The sequence below is a fragment of the Xenopus tropicalis genome, chromosome 1 (genome assembly GCF_000004195.4).
Source record: "Xenopus tropicalis strain Nigerian chromosome 1, UCB_Xtro_10.0, whole genome shotgun sequence".
Classification (NCBI taxonomy): Eukaryota; Metazoa; Chordata; class Amphibia; order Anura; family Pipidae; genus Xenopus; species Xenopus tropicalis.
In genome coordinates, this window is record NC_030677.2 from 44,359,998 (window position 1) to 44,372,067 (window position 12,070).

At 36.5% G+C, this 12,070-nt stretch overlaps 1 protein-coding gene across 19 annotated transcripts in view; it reads left to right on the forward strand.

Annotated features, from left to right (window-relative positions):
- sorbs2 (sorbin and SH3 domain containing 2) overlaps positions 1-12,070 on the forward strand; it is a 158,190-nt gene that overhangs the window by 98,307 nt on the left and 47,813 nt on the right. For 18 of the 19 annotated variants that reach the window (XM_031896090.1, XM_031896099.1, XM_031896094.1 and 15 more), the window contains 4 exons: positions 7,046-7,112; positions 8,739-8,783; positions 10,096-10,288; positions 10,907-11,021. In XM_031896090.1, the coding sequence (XP_031751950.1) occupies positions 7,046-7,112; positions 8,739-8,783; positions 10,096-10,288; positions 10,907-11,021 (420 nt within the window). 19 annotated transcript variants of the gene reach the window in all.

Below are 12,070 nucleotides of genomic sequence, written 5' to 3' on the forward strand. Positions count from 1 at the left end.
CTGTTTTATTATTATAGAGAAAAAGTAAATAATTTTTTAAAAATTATAATTATTTGCTTATAGTGGTGTCTATGTGAGATGACCTTTCTGTAATTCTGAACTCTCTGGATAATTGATTTCCAGATAAGGGATCCTATACCTGTAGTAGGTACATTAAAGCAGTCATATTTAGTACTTTGTTGCATATCCCTTGCATGCAGTGACTGCTTGAAGTCTGTGGTTCAAAGACATCACCAGGTGCTGAGTATCTTCTCCGATGATGCCCTGCCAAGCCTCTACTGCAGCCACCTTCAACTTCTGCTTGTTTTGGGGGCTTGTCCCTTTAAGTTTCCACTTGAGCATATGGAAGGCATGCCTGATTTGATTTAAATCAGGTGACTGGCTTGACCATTCAAGAATTTTCCATTTGCCCTTTAATCGCATCTGAATTGTTTAATTTATAATTTTACACTAAGGAGCAGATTGATAAATCAAACATTATTAGTAAAAACATCACTTCAAGTGTAACCCACAGACAGCTATTTGATATGTACTAGTTAAAGTACACAGCCTGTGACAGCACAGTTTTACTCTGAGACACCAAGGTGAGTGTTTCTAAGTAGAGGCCCATCTGTCACTGCTGCGTGTGCTTTAACTGGTGTGTTTTCCATAGATCTCTATGGGAAGTGTTGAAAGACAGAGTTTTGAATACTCCCTTGTATCTTTTTATAGGGTTACATAGAAAAGGTAAATGGAATGATTTAAAATACTGCTAAACAAATACTTGCTGTATATTATTTTTAGCACAAGTAATATAAAACAAAACCTCTTTCCTAATAGAATGGTAGCATGGAGATTGGTAATATTTCAGGGTGTATTAATTACAAGGCAAAAGGAATATAAAATAAGCAATCAAAAAAAGAGAAACATGAAGTAAAAAAACAAACAGCACTTCTACTTTTAAATGTACAAATAGAAAAAAAACTAAAGCAGGAGGGTTGGGAACGCTTTTGTATCAGTCAGGTAAATTGGTTGATGGAAACAGAAAGAAAAGGCTAAGATTTAAATTCCTTATCAATTCATGAAGGCTTCCTTTTTAATAGACTAAATGATTGAAAGCTCAGAATAGAATAGGTTAAAAGTGGAAACTATACCCTTGGGAATAAGGTTACACTAATTATTCCTAATTCTTTAATATATTGTACCAAGAGACTGGCAAATTGTGGTGCTGTTATTCAAAGCTGGATCCTGTTCTCAGCCAGGAAACTATAGTCCTGTTAGTTTGACATCTGTGGCAGGGCAGATTTAAAAGGCATGAGATATTGAAATACTTTGAAAAGCAGAACATTTGAGATTTTTTTTTACATTAGAGTCTGCTTGCAAGTCTAATTGTCTTCCAAGAGGAGGTGAGCAGAACCATAGACTGTTAGAGTTTGTCTAAAGTACTCTTACAATTCTACACCAAAGGGTTATTGATTTTATAATAATACATTATTATTATAATAGAACAAAGAGCGATAGCGATAAATGAAACATTCTTTAGTTGGTATTGGGTACCTGAAGAGTCTGTCCTTGGTCTATTGCTGTTTAATTTGAAAATGACCTTGAGCTTACATGTACTGCATGTGTATGCTGATAAAACTTGTTGAATATGAGATAAAGTAAATGTGCAAATATTTCCAGTTGAATCTGCTAATGCTGTTTTAGTTACTAGAGTCTCCTGTATGAGGCTTTATGATGTATGTGTTTAGCTTGCTGTGTTATTGAGATTCCTTCCTGTTTGACATTACAACAATTACTTCTGCAGCTACTTGTGTGTGTTTCTCTGCATAGCATGGACACAACAATACTAAATTGTACAAAACTATGGTGTCTATTTCCACTTTGCTGAGTGATTTGAATTGGAGGCCAGCAGATGATACATATTTAATACAAGGTTAAGTTATGGACAAAAACGCAATGCAGATTTCTTTATACATTTGCTGCATAATAGTGTATTTTTACACCTTATCTGTTATCTGTAAGGTGCCATCACAATGTTCTAATCTAGCACATATGAAATTAATGTAGACTTATAAACTGCCCCTTAAGCTGGCCATACACGCACTGATAATATCGTACGAAACCTCGTTTCGTACGATATCCGGTGCGTGTATGGCAAGTCAGCTCGCCGATCGGCCAGGTTAAAAGATTTTGATCGGGCGCCATAGAAGGCGCCTGACCAAAATCTGCCTTCAGGGCTGAATCGGCAGAAGGAGGTAGAAATCCTATTGCTTCTACCTTCTTATCTGCAGTTTCAGCCCTGAACGTTAGTGGCGGGTTGAACGATCTTTCGTGCGACCATTGGTCGCGATCAAAAATCACCACGTGTGTGGCCACCTTTAATCTGCTCTTTTCAAAGTTTTGTAAATGCACATATTAACTCTTGTTATATTACCCTCTTCCAGTGAGACTGAATAGGCTACCATTATGGTTTGATCATTAGCTCCTGCAGAAAATTATGCAATAAGCTCAGTTGACCTCACCGCTTTGATGGACAAGTTGGCTGAAGACCTGCCAGCTGGACACCCTCAGGACTGAGTGGATCTTTCCCTATATCTCCAGTTAAACAATCTAATGGCAGCACTTCTCAGTTTATAACTGCACTGATGTGCTAAAAAAGCCCCTTAAGCAGGTCTCTATTAAAACACAAAAACTGAACAATTACTGCCTGAGAGAATAAAACATATGTGACGTTGGCAGCCAGAAAATAAAATTGGCAAATGCTAATTAGCAGCCTGTGTGCCAAGTTTTCTGCAGTGCTTGTTATGACTGCCAGATTATTCATTTTGCCATGAGGCATTCTATTTTATTGAATTGCTTAATAGCATTAAAGGTCCCTCTGCATTATTTTCTGTATATTTTCTGTATATTTACCATTATAATACAGGTAATGAAAATATGTGAGTAATAGAATAATGCTTGGATATATTTCTTGTGTTTTATTACCTCAAGGTAAAACAACAATTAACAGCAAGTGCATGAGGGATCGGTGGCTCTCCAGTTGTGATTAGCAGCTATAGACAGCTACATACTCTCAAGGGATGCTGAGCATTGTAACTCAACATCATCTTCTGCTGTTTAATTGCCTAAAGCTGGGCCCAAACAGTCACTTTGGCCTATATATTCCAGATTGACATGCATCAGGTCTAGTTTTGAGACAGTTTGTGAATTGGCCTAAATTGGTCATATTGCCCTAAACGTTTATCTGTTGATTGGATATGATAACAGGTCGAATGGAGAAACTGATTCCCATGTCATTTGCTTGTCCAGGTCAGTGTAGAACATACAATTCTAGGCATGTGGCTTTCCAGCTCTGCCAAATGACAAAACAGTAAGATATGTTTGTGCGTGCCATCCTTAAGCTGGCTATACGACTATGGTGGTGCGTCAGTCCTGACCATTATGTTTGTATTATGCATAATGTTCACTTCATTGATTTGAAAGTTTTCAACTTTCATCTGCCAGTGCACCATGTTGGTACTAATCGCCAAACTGGCCAACCAAGTCTGAGAATGTATGACTCCTCTTAAGAGTAGAACAAGTTGTGCCAAATATAATTTCTCACTACAGACATCCAGTAATGCACAACTGCCTCTGCAGTGCTCTATCAAACAATATGATATTCAGTGTTAAAGCAGCAGTATATCCCTTTCTTCAAAAAGATTTTAATGAATAAGTCTTGTGTCTTGGTGTAGTTTAAATTTTCCTATTAGCCCTGTTGAGCTCAAAAATTAAAGAAATAAGACATAAAACAAAGAAGTGTAAGCTTGATTTAGGTATTTATATATGTTTATAGCTTATATTTAGCTTTTAGCCAACTGTACTTTTCCTCGTCAGTCATTGATTGGCTGTACTGGTGCCTCAGGTAATTGTATTTTTTGTTTGTATCGCTGGCCTCAAGGAAGACTTTGAATAAGCTAATTGGAAGACAAATCAAACTCATCTCTGTGTATTCTGACCTTGCATTGGGGGCACCTCGCTGATGAGACTTATTGGCACCATGGGTGTTAACTTAGCAATTTGTAGAAATCTCATTTGATCAATTTCCTCAGTGTGGTATAATTATCAAGAATGGTTGACAGAAATGACTCTGGGTTAATCGAGTTCAGCCTGCCTTGCCTTATTTGTTTTGTTGAGTTAAAGGCTCTCTTGTGAAATGGATTGTGACTCCCATGAATGCAGAACAGAATCTTCTCTCTTAATTTAGCAGGGTGAGACATTGTGAGTATCATGTCAGTATGTCTTATTTAGCACCATTTATTAAAATAGTACCGACAAGGTTCAACAGCATACAAAGCGAAAGAGACATTCTAAATGAGAAAATAATATAAATGTGCCTGAGTATGCGCCTATTCAGAGTTCCCCTTTGTTAGCATGGGGTGCACTGTGCATTGGTGCAAGGAGACCATGGAAGGTTATTAATTCACTTTGTCAAATCACTTTGACTTAATACTGCATGACTTTAAGTGATGCTGACATGAAAAACTACTTTTCAAAATATAAATGTACAGTAAAAGTCCCTTTAGGTCATGGTGATTTTTTATTACTGATAGGGCTGCATTTGTAAGTAATTTTTAGTTAAAGTTCCTAATACTAACTGTTTTGCCAACCTTACTGTCCATCCTCTGCCTGTCAATTAAAGCTTCCAATGCTAATGGACAAATATGGCCGCCCCCTCATGGAGGAACATGGGGGATCAGCGGTAATGTAAAAGCATTGGGCACATAATGGCAAAATTAGAAAGCTCATGCAAAAAAAAGTATGATATATTTATGCAAGTATCTCTTTGAGATATCAGCATGAACTGATACATGAGAACTGTGGCCATCACTAATTATTCTTTGTAAAATGACACATAATTAAGATGAATAGAAGTGTGATAATGCACACAGGTCTTTTACACTTTGTATGTGCTGTCTTAAGCAGTGCCTACATCAGGAATGAACACACCGTGCCATCCATTTTCAATCCATCCAATATCTGATGGTCATCCTGGAATTGAATTAGTTTTCAGTAAGATGTCAATAAAACACCTTTGATAGTTACTGGGCTCTCACCACGTATATCCATTCAGCTTCTTGCCAACTAACTTAGGCACAGCTCAATACTCTGGGACAATGTGAATTTGACCTAAGTAAAAAAAAAAAAAAAAGGCAAAGCACTTGAATGCCAAATTGAACATGCACATGACAGTACCCATTACAATATCCATGACATTATCCACAAAATGACTATAACATGTGCTGTACCAAACTTATGGTGAGCATCAGTGCCTACCTAGCTTACTCTCGTCAGTTATGTTGCATTACAACTGAATTGAGCCACGTGAATCTGATTTACAAGCCTTAAGTATTCAACAGTGCAAAGAGGCTTGTATAACATGGAACATAAGAATAGATTCAACAGTGGCAACTGAGTGCTTTTATTTGTGGGTGTGCTAATAGCTTGTGCTCATGAAACTGCTCAAAATTCTGGTCTTTTACATTGCTGCTGCCTTGCTAATTACTCATTGAAATCTAATAAGTATGTATAAGGATCTAATTGCAGACAAGGCAGCACAACTCCTGTATGTGGCAGGACCAGCTGCACTCACTATGGTTGCTAACCTTCCCCATAATTGAGGGCTTGTTCCAGTAATTAATGCAAATGACAAAAGTGTGGCCTTTCAGACAGGGAACACTTATTTTACTGTGGCCAACTTTGTAGCAGAAATCGAATAGGGCAGTGGAAGAAAAATTAAATCAGAGAAGCTGCCTCGAATTTGAATGTGAAGAATTTGAATCTTTATATCCAGTACTTAGAATAGACTGTTAGTGCAGGTGGTAAGCAATCCAATAAAAGAGACTGCATCAAATGTGGCATTATATGACATGAATATAGACATACTTGAATATAGACATACTTACTAAAAAGAATCAGGCTTTATACATGACAAACACACAATACAGGGTAACTTCTGACTCAATAAATGAAAGTCTATGGAAAAATGTGAAATTCAAATATAAAATATGTTCTTATCAAATTGTATCTGACCCATTATCTGTTATATATAAACTGTTAAATTTTGCTATTTTTTCCAAGAATTTGAATAAAAATAACTAGTTTTTAATAACATAAATATTAGAAGAAAACTAGAGGATTTGGGCCCACCACAAAACACCCTTCTCTTACATGAATAAAATGCCCATAGTGCCCAACAGTCATAAGCTAGCACAAAGAAAATAAATAAAAATGCATATAAATAAAAGAACCTGTCAAGTCAAGCAGCATACTACCATTCTACAGTTCCATTCCATCCTAGAACCTCCCTTGAAGTGTTCCCATGCTGTAGGGGTTGGTTTATGGTCCTACAGGTTTGGATGCTTCTGGAAAAGTCCTCTTTTCTACCACCTCTTTTCCTGCATATCCACCTCCCCTCTTCTTGCTTCTATGTTGGCACATATGTTTCATGTTAGGTAGAGTTGTGATTTCTTGTAGTTTTTGGGTAAAGGTATGGGTTGGGTGTGGGTATAATTAATGAAACTCTAGTAGCTCTGTTCTGAATGGATTGCTTTATCATAGTGAGTTACAATGGCTGCTGCGAGATTTTCATTTTTTGTTTTGTGTGTGACACACACCAGTGATCACAAGATTCTGTGTGGTCACCAAAAGAAAATAATATCTAACTGAAGAAACTTGATGATATCTAATTGCACTGCACAAACATAATAGGATGAAATGCAGTAGGGATTGTGGTTCAACAGGTTGGATAAGTTGTGATAGCACTGTGCCAGGGAAACATTTCAGCGTATCTTCATCTAACACACCGAATACCAAGCTCACAGAGATCAGCTAAAGAGATAATAGATAGATTGATTGGTCTATCTGAAGATATGGATTTATTCAGAGAGAATTCATTATCAGTGACTGATGACCTGTCAGTTTTTCTCACTTTATTGGTATGGCATGTATTTCTAACTGATTTACATACAATGAACAAATGATTTGTCAACATTTTTTGATGGCTTTTTTTTTTCCTTACCAGACGGTTGACCGACCAAAGGATTGGTACAAGACCATGTTCAAACAAATTCACATGGTTCATAAACCAGGTATGTTTGTTGTAAATCCCTAAGAAATGTGACTTGAGCTTAAATTCCATGGAATTGTTAATGTCTTTTTATTTTTGCGAAATTGTACTTGGTCTTCATGTAGTCAGTTATTTATCTTAAAAAAAGGATTTGTGCTTTGTGATAGCAATGTTGCACCATAAAATATAACTACTTTGATATTACTTGTGTAAAACATAATAATACTAGCAAGAGATCTGCACAGGACAGAAGTCTAAGATCACTTGTGATTAAAAATGATCACAGTTATCTCCTGTAGGATAGAATGGTGCTCACATTATACGGTGCCTCCTCAAAACACCAAATGGCCTTTTAAAAAGAAGCTATTCTGGAACACAGACATTTTAACCCCCACTCGTAGGGCCCTTTTAATGCAATATTTGTTCGAAAATGACTTGTTTTAATCCTCATTGGAACATGGTTGAAGTTAGATTCTCTAAAACCTTGTTATGTCATGAGATTTTATTTCAGTTCTATATTTAGTAAGTAGAAGCACCCCTACCCTATACTATAAACCATAAAGCCCTGAGAGACAGTGATATTGAATCTCCCTGGTACTTATTATCATAGCAATTACCTCAACACCACCCACAGAGCTAAAATATTAATTTTAATTAAGCTGAAACAAATCAGTTAAGACATTGCCACCAAGTAGGTTTGCTTACTGCCTTGGTGAAAAGCATAACATGTAACAATGCATTTGGTATAGTTAAAGTTAATTTCTCAGTTGAAAACTAAATACAGAAATTCTTCTTAGGTATTAAAAATATCAAACCCTGCAGCTATCCATCCTGTTGGGTAGGCTGAAAGTCATAAGTCATTTGCCCAAGAGGCTTGAAAGTTTTGGCAAACATCTGCAAATGTAACTATTATTTGAGTTTATTAAAGGAAAACTATATCCCCAGAAGGAATAGTTAACCAACAGATCATTTATGTCATATTAAGTGGCCTATTTAAGAATCTTACTAAATTGAAGTATACATATCAGTAAATATTGCCCTTTTATCTTCTACATTGAACCACCATTTAGTGATGGGCTGTGTGCTCCCTCAGAGATCACCTGACAGGAAATAATGCAACTCTAACTGTAACAGGAAGTAGTGTGGGAGTAAAAGACAGAAATGTGTTCATTAATTGGCTGATGTGACCAAACATGTATGTGTGCCTTGGATTGTTTGTGTGTGAGTTCTCCATTTAAGATTACCCAATGTCACATACTACTGAAAAAAGTATATGAAAATGGTTTATTTAGATAAAAATGGTTTTACATAAAAGCTGTGTAATGCAATATATTTATGTACAGACTTACATTGTACAGGGGGTTTTCCTTTAAGTTGTCTTCTTCCAGAGCTATAGATGCTAACAGAGTTAGGCTGGCTTCTGTTCTAGTACCCACAGCATTAGAATGTATGATTATGACAAGGACAAGTTTAAAACAATGCGACAAATGGGTGTGCAATCATTCACAGGGTAGATGAGCCATAAGAGGGAGTGAACCATAAAGCATAAAGGAGAAGGTTAAATTCATTTGTCTTTCTATTTTGTTGCAAAGATGACATCTACAGTATCTTGCTTTATTAAAGGGAATTATTGTGTTTGATTTTGCAGACAATGACATGGATTATCCTAGCGCAGCCTATGCATATAATTCTGGTAGGTAAATGTTTTATTTGCTGGAATGTTACAGCCTAATGTAGAGAGAGACAAAACTTACTTAGCACAGTAACTTTCATCTTTTATGAATGAGGGGACTTCATTCCTGTTCTGAAAAATTCTGCATGCCATTTTTTCATATTTTGATTACATTTGTGTGATCAGCAATAGGCTATTAAACAACAGCCAGTCATTTCCCTAAAATACAGTTACATAGTACATGTACTAAAGTAAAGCCTTTCTTATTACCTTCTTGGGGCTAAGAGAAATAATTGGGTCACAAACAGTGTTGTTTGCTATTTCTCCCATTTTTTCATATAGCCATTTACATCTTCATTCATTTTTAAGACTTACATTCAGTATTTATTTTAATTTTTGAGTTCTGTGCAGCCTTTTCAGTCTAGCATTTGGTCAGTCCCCCTTATCTCTTAGCAACCCCTCTTGCCATTTGGGCCCCATTCACTGCTTTGCTCCACTGTTTTAGAAAATCTGGACAAGGGGATTGAATGCAGAATTTTCTCTTATTTACGTTTCTCTGGACTTTTTTTTGTTGTTGTCAATTCCTCCATAGTTCTCATAATATCAGACAACAACCTTCCTTATTAGTAATCATTTTTGTTATTTTATAATGCCCTCATAAAAACCTGAGGGGGTCTGGTTTGAATATTTATACACACAGTAAGTTATAGAGTCAAGCTTAAATAGGGGGTGTTTTAAGTACAATAGGATTCCTAGCCAGGATCTCTTTTCTTATCATTTTTGTCATGGCAGTTTTAGAATTTGAAAATTAGTTTTGGTAACATCGCTGGGTTTTAATACACCATGTGGCTATTAAATTGTGTCTAGGTGCATTGTTGCCATACATGCTATCTAATTAATAAAGCTTTTAAATTTAAAGATCCTCAAATTACCATTGTGTTTATCTAACTACTAGCTTTATAATAAAAGAAGTAATTTAATTAACCAATGAGCCCCCTTGCATATTTAATGTTAGCACCAGTATCTGCCATTGTTCTTGGGCATGGTCTGGTTATGAAGATTGTGTGGTCTGATGTCATTTGGGAAGTATCCAGTCAGCAGCAGTTGTTAGCAGGAATGCCCCACGGTCTGCATACAAAAACACAACATAACCAGCATAGTTGTTCACCTATTACACAATCAATAGAAAAATCAGTGGTCATTTAGTGTTTTACATAAATTATTATGAATTATCAGTCAGCAAGTTAAATAATATTTGGAAATACCGTTGTTATGATCATATGATATGCACACATGATTACTGACCCGATTTGTGTATGTTTATTTGCCACAGATAATTACAGTGCAACTCTTCCCACCTTTTCACATCCTGCTGCGAAGACACACACATACAGGCCTCTCACTAAAAGTGTCTCAGACAATGGCACTGATGTATTCCGAGAGTCATCCCCTCTTCCTCCTCCTCCTGTACCTGTGCCTCCTCCAGCTGTGCCTCTTCGACCACGGGAGCAATCCTCCCTTGATAAGTATGCATCATCAAATCTTGTAGCCATGTTTCCAAAAACCTGTGTTTATAAAAGAGTGCGTCAAGATCGGCACCTTGAAATATGTTCCACCCCCTGCTACAATGAGGGTGAAGAATGGGTTTAATAGGTTCTCTCCCTACTTGGCATCAGTATAGCTTTATGTTCCACTCTCTTCCATCTACTTTATCCTTTATAGCATCTAGACATTTACATTTTCAATTGTGTAAAAGGTGTATACATCTTCAAAAAAATATCACTTTGTCAAATAGTATAGGTGTGCTTGCTTTTGCTTTTCTTACATTTTCGTTCTCACATGCCACTTAAGTCTTTGAAATTGTAAACATTGTTCAGTAAGCAGCAGGTTTCATATCAAGGTGAGAGTAAACTGGGGTGAGGAGTTATCAAGGTGCATTTATACACACAGTTTTGTTAGCTCTGTGCCTACTTTTTCCCTCTAGATAATAATTCTTATAGTAATAATTCTCCAAATATTGGATGGGATATGTGTGCCCTATGGACTGCAGGCTCACAGTTTAAGAAAGGAAGCTTGTAACTAAACACACTGCCACAGAAAGACAATAATCTTGTTTTTAATATAGTAATTGTCTTCTGCTTTAGGAATGAATGGGAACCACCTGACAGAAAAGTAGATACCCGCAGGTTTCGCTCTGAACCAAGAAGTATTTTTGAATATGAGCCTGGAAAATCATCTATCCTTGAACATGAGCGGCCGGTAAGAACTGAGCATGATCTAAGCTGAGCTGAAACAGCACTCATTCTATAAAATGGAGCACATACTTTAGTTTGTAGCACATTATCAATACCTGTTAGCTAAAATACAAAAAAAATACAAAAAAAAGAGCAAAGGCTCTTTGCATCTGTAGAGGTTGCTAAGTAAGGCTGTAGGTTTCGCATAGAACAGAAAAGAATTGTGAAACAAAGTAGAAAAAACCAAACGGTGTAAGTTACTCAGCGCTTCCTGGTGGTTGAATGTGTAAGAGTGATCTTCAATGTTGTGTAGATAAACGGTAATCTGCTGCTCCCTCTTAGAATAGGATGGGCTTCAAAAGCGTGCACAATGGAAATCGTGGAAGCGCATGTAAAATAAAACAAATAGAACACAATCTAGTGAAGTACGTTAAAATACCAACAGCACCAAACGTGCAAAGTGACAAAATATTTTATTGTATATCAGTGTACACACAATCTGTCAATTCAAATGCTCACCAGATGTATGTTGGATAAAGCCCATAGAAACCCAGATCAAATATTGATTGCAGTCATTGCCCGATTCTCAATGGGTTAAATAGAGGAGAAGAGAACATGGATAGTGTAATACAGTTTATTAAGACAAAAAACCCTGCACAATGCAGGCTACTCACACTGTTCAGGAGTAATGGAGGCAGTAACAATAGCTCCACATGTTTCGCTTGCTACACTGCATGCTTCCTGAGGAGCAAGTTGCACTTTGCATTTGAATTGACAGATTGTTTATTTTACATGCGCTTCCATGATTTCCATTGTACCACAGAAAATAATTGTGGGCTCACACAAGCCTATTTTTGAGATATCAAATTGGTTGGCCCAAAGTACAATCTTTACAATTTTACTGACTGTCCTTTTTATATTACTGCAAGCACATCAACTTTATGTGGCTGGCTGTTGATCTCATACATGTATATTAAGAGTGTCATAGTTTAACCTGGTTTATGTTTTGATTTATCAGCTTAAGTGATTACATCAAGTTGTAAAAAAAATAAATAAATAAAAAGGTCATGTGAT